The sequence below is a fragment of the Diabrotica undecimpunctata genome, chromosome 3 (assembly GCF_040954645.1).
Source record: "Diabrotica undecimpunctata isolate CICGRU chromosome 3, icDiaUnde3, whole genome shotgun sequence".
In the NCBI taxonomy this organism is placed as follows: Eukaryota; Metazoa; Arthropoda; class Insecta; order Coleoptera; family Chrysomelidae; genus Diabrotica; species Diabrotica undecimpunctata.
In genome coordinates, this window is record NC_092805.1 from 101,975,901 (window position 1) to 101,984,059 (window position 8,159).

The 8,159-nt window shown below is 31.7% G+C and overlaps 1 protein-coding gene across 1 annotated transcript; it reads left to right on the forward strand.

Moving 5' to 3' along the window:
* The first annotated feature begins 238 nt into the window (after positions 1 to 238).
* On the forward strand, positions 239 to 634 carry LOC140435991 (FUN14 domain-containing protein 1A-like). The gene has a single exon (XM_072524703.1). It carries the CDS (start codon positions 239 to 241, stop codon positions 632 to 634), a length of 396 nt encoding a protein of 131 aa, XP_072380804.1.
* Positions 635 to 8,159: the final 7,525 nt, after the last annotated feature.

Here is an 8,159-nt window from a genome sequence, read left to right on the forward strand (position 1 = left end):
TGATTCGTGTGAATAGACCTTAAGATTCCAGCTTGACTGCTATTCATTTTAGGGCAAACTGTAATTTTTATCTAGTTTGTTCACAACGTCAATGTGACAGTTGTCATTTTTGAGAGTCACAATAATTATTGTTAATGTTAGTTTATAGAGTTTATAGAGTTTTAACAGTATTCTTCGTAATTTAAAATATTACAAATATATCGTAGAATTTAATAGAATCATCAGTAATAAAAGGAAAATGAGCGTTTCTAGTTCTACCGACAAAGAAGATAAAAAATGCCCCAAGTTACAACTTAAAAAGATTTTGCATGCACTACGCAATAGTGTTAAGTCCAAACAAGTTCTAGTAGGAGCTTCTGCAGGCTTTATTACGGGAATAGTTACAACTAAAATAGGAAAATCAGCAGCGCTCGCTGTTGGAGGAGGGATGATGTTACTTCAGATTTTAAATGAAATGGAGTACATTAATATAAATTGGGACCGAGTCAATGATACAGTTAATAATTCAGTTGAAGAAAATATGGTTAACGGTGGAGCTTTATATTTAAAGAAGATCAAAGAATTTGTAAAGAATAAAAATGTTTGTATAATTTATGGATTTGTAGGAGGATTTTTGATTGGAATAGCAATTTAAAAAGATATGTCATAAAATTGTTCTTGATGTTGTATTATTCTTAATAGTTAAGTAAATATTTGTAAAAATTTAAATATAGCTAAGTAGTGTAACAAAAAATTTAAAATAATAAAAGAAATATAAATATTTTACGTATATTTATGTATATTTTATCTAAAAATAAATATATCTGAGACAAAATTTATGATCAGTCGTCCACTGCAACAATAGTGCTTTCCTACAGACAGATAGACAGATATATCAACAAAACATTGAAAGAGTTACAGATTTTAAATATATAGGATGCCATAGAGTTACAGAAAAACTAGATCCAAGTTAAGAAATCAAATGCATAATTGAAGCAGCTTGCACAAAATTAGTTCTTGAAAGTTCTTGAAAAGGAGTCCGAGATATGACCTAAAGAGGTTTGAGATGTGGTTGCATAGAAGAATGCTCTGAGTACGCTAGATAGTCATAAAGACCAGCGAAGCTATGTTAAATAGAGCTAATGTCATTCGCGAATTATTTAAAACGAAATTAACCAGGTTGTAGAAAATATAAGTCTGAAAAGAAAGTTTAAATATTGTGAATGAACACTGTAAATTGATAAACAAAATCGTATCTACAATATTCTTAGGTAAATGAACTATGGTGCATGGCATGCGAAATAGAGGAAAAAAATTGCCACACATGTGAAAAGACCTCTTTTTTAATGAAATACATAAAACCCTTAATGAAATGGCATAAAAAGGTTTAGTACAAAAGTATTCAAAGCAAGGCTTTAGAGATTAACTAATTATTGTTTTTGAAATCTTCTTGCGTTCAGCTTCTCAATCTTGGAGGTTGCCAATTAACATGGCGATTCTAACTTTATAACACTCTACTTCCTAACAATTTCACTGATAAAATTCAAACTATTCTTGCACATTACACAGTTAGGAAATTATGGCATCCCAGACTTCTTTAGTCCATGATTTTACTCAGCATTATAAATTGAAGACCCGAAAGGGATTACGAAATATATGCTCCAATAACTCGAGCTTCCTTTGTTTGACATTAAATATTTCTATTTTCAACATTTCAACAACATTCAACATTTAACGGGACAAAAAACTCGTTTTATTTCAGCTGAGATATATCGAAAATAAAATAATTTTCGTGTTTTATTAATAATTGTAACAAAAATAATGAGGAATTAATGGTGTTAAGACTTTAACATATGTTGTTTCTTTATTGAGGGTTTATGATGTAGTTCCCACAGGAGAACCGGGAATACATACAACTGCAATAGTCGAATTCTCAAGACTAGAGATAACTAGGGTATTGACAGTTTATTATTTATTTTTTATAAATTAAAGTCCATGTCTTAGATTCATATGTGGTAATAGTAATTTATAGTACTGTTCGGTGCTGTTGTCAATCTGTGTTCTGTGTTTAACTTTTTCTTCTTTGTTTGCAATGATGGATCATCATCATCATCAATAGCTATTCTATCTATCGTCGGATGTGAACATTTCTTATGTGCGCCCCATTCCTGTTCGTTGTTTTTTGCATCCATTCGTGACCAGCCATTCGCTTGATATCATCAATCCATCTGGTTTGAGGTCTACCTATACTTTTCTTATGGTTACTACCTATATTTATTTGCTCTTGGTCGCTATTAAACAATACGCTTCGTTTAACGGTTGTCTTCTATTCTTCCTATGTGTCCTGCCCAGTTCCATGTTAACATGACAATTTTTTGGATTACAGCTGTTACTTTTGATCGTCTTCTTATTTTTTCATTGGATTTGCGATCTTCTTTTAACAGACTCTATATTCTAGTGATGTTGGTCACCACATGGACCCACCTTATTTTATTCACAGCAGCATTTACGATCGCTGAGCTTAATGTTGAGCATTCTCCGTTCCATAGCTTTCTGAGTCACTTGAAGTTTGTAGACTATGTTTTTATTGTTTAAAGTTCATGTTTCTGTTCTACATGTCAGAACCAGCAATACGTACTGGTCAAAGGTTTTCGCCCTTAGAGTGTTTGGTAAGTTTCATTTAAATTCTGTTTGTAGTCTTCTAAGTGCTGTTCATACTAAGGAACATCTTCTATTTAAATCAGCCTTTAGGTTAAGCTTTAATAGTTCGATTTTTCGAGTGAAGGATGAAAGGTAGTTAAACACCTTGACTTATTCTAGATCAGTAATGTTTTTGATGTTGGACACATTGCGATGTACTATTATGATTTGGATATTTTTTTTTCATTCTGGATAAGACCGTATTCCCTGCTCATCGTGTTTACCTTTCTGAATCACTGCCCCACAATGAAATTTTTTTCTATGTGTTATTAGGTGATTTATGTATTTTTTCTTAAGAACCGCGATAATACTATAGATTTTGCTCTATCACCTACCTGTCATGAGTATCACAATAAGTAAGCTATTTACTTGGTACTACACCATACCTGTAAATTTTCTTTGAATTTCAGTGCATTAATTTGTTCTTACAATTGTGTACATATATAATAAAGTAGATTATCCTATCATTATGTCAATTAAGTACAATAAAACTGGCTTTTTTCTCAAAACGTGCAGGTATTAAACGATCTGGATAAAATTTGTAGTCCTCATATTAGTTTCCGCTCTTTCCTTCACCATCAGGTGGATGGACAACACAAGCGCGATTACTTTTAAGGCCACCGTTGATGTTGTTCTGTATGCACGTGCTACCCTTAGTAGTGCATTTCTTTGGACTTTCTCTAGCATTGTCCTATGTTTCTTGATAAAAACCACTTGTTGCCATATCGGTGCCGCGTAGAGTACAGTAGATTGGACCACTTTCAATTAAAATTCTATTTTTGGCAGTCCCTGGCCCTCTCACGTTCAGCATAATCCTTGTCAGCGTCAAAATTCTCTCATCCACATCTTTACTTTGTTGGGGAGTCGGTTCCCTCTATGCATGATTGAACAGTTATAGTTGTGATCCGCCAGCACCACCAGGTTTTGCAGCTAGGAGGATATCCCCGAGTCGCCCAGTAATCTGACAATAATTTTCCAGATAGCACTATTAAAAGCATTTCGTATATCGAGAAAGGAAGCCATCATCCATTTGCTCCCACATATGGATATCTCCCACTTGATCCTGCTTATGGCGTCTATCGTAGATTTTCCTTTCGTGAATCCATAACTACTGGCGGTCGAATATGCCAAATTTCTCCATTATCTCCCTCTCCAACTTTGTCTTAACAAGAATCTCAAATACGCCGCCCAAGGTATTTAACAGATATAAAGATAGATCTGTAGATTTGTCGTTCTCAGATCTCTTGGGAACTCTTGCCTTCTTAGCAGATTGTTCATAATATTCTGTATCCATCGCACTTTCTCCTCAATGATGATTTTTATTATCTCAGATGCTATCCTATCAGGTCCAGGCTTCCTGATTTGAGTATATTGCCAGCTTCCGTCATTTCTTTCCTTGTGAATTTAGTCAAGGTCAAATAAGTCAAATAGTGGATGTTAAAATATAAGCAAGACTTATACAGGAAAAAAAATGAGTTGGAATTTCATTTTGATGTTTTGTTTTCCATTTCTGAAATTGGTTTCAAAGTTCAAATAAACTTATTTTTAGGTTTTGTGGTTAACTTCCATCAAATAGAGTAGACAAAAGGTGGTTAACAGCAATTAATGGGCCGTAACACTACCTAGTCACAACCTGAAAATATAGGAGAGAGAAACTGATACATATGCAAAGAAACCGAAATATCCGAAAATCAGTTTGGATTTATACGGGGCAGATCAAGAAGAGTTGCAATTTTCATTTCATTTCATTTGATCAAGGCAGCTGAGGAAAAATTATAGGAATAAAGAAACAAATTTCATATGCTATTGATTGATATTGAACAGTGAGGGGCTAAAGGATTGTGAATATTATCAGATATATGTATGAAATAGTAAATAACAACTAGTGTTTGTACAGGTGTGGCAGGGACTGATAAATTTCATGTAAAAGTAGGATTGCGTTACTGCTTAGTAGTTATTTGCTATCATTAATTTTTGATCAGATAATATAACGTAACAGATTTTTGAGTTTATTGTAAGATAAAGATCTAGCGTTAGGATAGAACAGTAAAGGCAATTTAAAGCATAACTGGAACAGTGAAGACAACAGTTTGAAGGCAAAGGTTTAAAACTTAGTGTGACAAAAATATGGTATCGGGAACGATGGTGGAAAGAAGATAATAAATAAAATGATATTTAAGTATATAGGTTGGTAAATTTTAAGTAAGTATAGTTAAGAATTGGTATTATAGACTTAATTTTGAATATTTTCCGTTCTATAGCTCTCTAAGTCCTCTAAATCACTTAAATGCTCAACATTAAGCTCAGCGATCGCAAGTTCAATAAAGAAATAAGAAGACAAACAAAAGTTACAGATGTAATCCAAAATATTGGTATGTTAAAATGGAACTGGGGAAAACACATAGAAAGAATGTAAGACAACCGTTTAACGAAGCGAATTATTGAATGGCGACCAAGAGCAAAAAATAGAAGTAGAAGCAGACTTCAAACCAGATAAACTGATAACATCAAGGGGATGGCTGGTCACGAATGAATGCAAAAAACAACTAACAGAAATTAATGGACACACCTAAGGGACATTTACATCCGACGATGGATGGAATAGGCGAAAGATAATTCTATAAAACAGCAATACGAGTAGCTATGGACAATAAATACATGTGGCGGAAACGAGAATGCTTAGACGAACGAGTGGGACGATAAAAAGGAAAAAAATAAGAATGGATATACTAGGGGAGTCTAGGTATCGCACTGATGCAAAAATAAAAAACCTTGGTTAATATGTTTAAAGTATGTGTGATATTTGATTAGTTGCGAGTTTCTCGAAGCAATAGAAGGGGCAGACCAAAAAATATGTGCTGGAAGACGCTTGGACAGGATGTGTCTGTAAAGGGGATTGATATTGATATGACCCAAGACAGAAACTTATGAAGAGATCTAATTTCTATTCTATTCTTATGCATTTATATTACCGCCTAGTTTTTTACCATAAACATCAAAATTAGTTACTTTCAACATTTTTTTGGTAATTTATTTGTCTTCTTTTGTAGTAGTTTCGTATAAAGCTTTATATTCTTGTAAGTATTATTAGGCTTCAATTATCGGCTTCTTATATTCGTGCAAACATAAATTCTTACGGTAGAAGGTTTTATATTGCCGTAAGTAATATTGTTTGCAAAGCATGGCGGTTGTATAATGGTATTTGTATTATTATCTCTTTATATTATTTTATTATTGTATAAAGAAATTTTATTACTTTCCATCTTTTATTACTTCTATAACTGAACAAAGAAACTATTTCCCATCAAAATATCCAATAAAAAACCGCCTTGAAAAAACCACTTAGGTCTGAACCACTCTTGTAACGAAGGAACACACTATTTAAATTATTTTATATTTACTTTGTTCCATCTCTAACTCGGCAATATACCTCAGTTTACTTAGAAGTGGAATTTTATTTTTTTTTAAATTGGCCAGATTTAAAATGATCTACGTGCCCGCCTATAGGCATCAAGGTTAGAGACTCTAAACTTTAACTGTTGGTTTATTGAATTTAGATTATTGGGAGCGGGCTGAAAATTATAATAAATTACCGATATGGTAGTAGATAAATTTTCTTAAATGTTACTACCTTATGTTGTGCTTAGGTGCTTATTAAACTTAGGAAGTCTATATATTTATTTACGTTTAAAGAAATTGTATAATATCTACTTTAACATTTTTAATATAGTATAGAGATAAATCAATGATAAGAAATCTAATTACAATATAAGTAAATAATATTTATCCACGGATAACTTGCAGGTTGGATATCATCATCACTATCTTTACTCTATCTACCGCTGCTCTGAACAGTTCTATTGAACTTCATCTAAACCTTAAATTTTTCAACCACAACACTCTCCTTCTTCATATACTCCTTTCTCCTCTTATCTTTCCCTATATTATCAATCTTAGCATTTCATTTCGTTGTCTCCTCACTAAGTGTCCTAGATATTGTAACTTTTTTATTTTTATTATAATTATTATTTGGTATTATTTGCCTATTTCTCACAATACTACCGTGTTTGTTTTTTCTGTGTCCATGTTATTCAATGCATCCTTCTGTGAAACCATATTTCAAATGATTGTAGCTGATTGTAGCTGATGCAGTTGATGTAGGTAGCGAACTAAAATACTAATCATCACGAAATACTTCACACCCAAGAAAGCGGCTCTAACAGAAACAAAAATCAGAGTCGAAAGACTAAATACGGAATCCACGGAATACTTATACAGAAAAAATATTAGAGGAGATTGATGGAAATAAAATATTAGAAAACGGTAATATCAAGAAAAGCTGGGAAAAACTCAAAAATAATATAATTAACGCATCAACAAAATCACTTGGAGAGAGAAAAGTAACGAACAGTAACATATAAAAAAAAACGGGTGTGGCCGGTAGAAGTTATACTTCTATACACGCGTTCGTCGTTACAAATTTATATGGGAGTCAATCTGCACAATCATTACATATGTAATGCTATAGGTAAGAGAGAACAGAAAGAGAAAAAGAATTAGGTATACAGGTATATGGTGCATCGTTTGCTGTATATAAACATTTGACCTGTAATAGGAGTATAGTAAGTAAATAAAGGATTAAATCAATATTTTGATGAAAATATATATTTTTATTTTCATATACCTATGTATTAAAGGAATTGAATTAAAAAAAAATTTTACACGTACTCTCCAGTAAAATTCATTGTTTATTTTGTTATTAATATAAAAATACAATACAATACACTGCAACATAATTCAATAGAATAATACAATACAAATTAAAATGCAATATTCATAAGTATTTAAAAATGACAATATATATAACTTACTTACGCATATGTTTAATTTACCATGATAACAATATCAATAAAAAAAATATTGTTTGGTGATACAACTGTCAATTTATCTGACAATGACAAATACAATATTTAATTGTTGTTTGTTGTGTATATAAGTACACATTTGAACTGTCTTGAGATATTTACAAGTTTTAATTTATAATTTAACATGCCTCACAAGGCTTGTTACTCCCGTGAAAATTTCCGATTCACTCCCGTGCAAATTTCCAAAGTTGAACGCACGTATAGAAGTATAACTTCAAAAACCAACAACTCGGATTATATTGTAAATTTTCATTTTATTTTAAAATTTTGCATTTTTGCGTATATTACATATATTTAATAAAATGAACGTGGGGTTTTTAAATATTTCAAAAATAAAAAAGTAAATTCATATTGGGATTCGAACTCACATACACCAGCGTATGAACCAAACACTTAAAACATTTGCCAATTAGACATGACACAAACGTATTTCAAAACTGACAGTTCTCGGTCTTACAGTGATTTATTGAGATTATTATTTAGAAATACAAAAGACTAAAATAATTATGAACATTTAATAGATAATACAAAACATATCACATAAATAATAATATT

Excerpts from the sequence above, each read along its gene's own strand:
- LOC140435991 (XM_072524703.1), top strand. The coding sequence starts at position 239 with ATGAGCGTTTCTAGTTCTACCGACAAAGAAGATAAAAAATGCCCCAAG.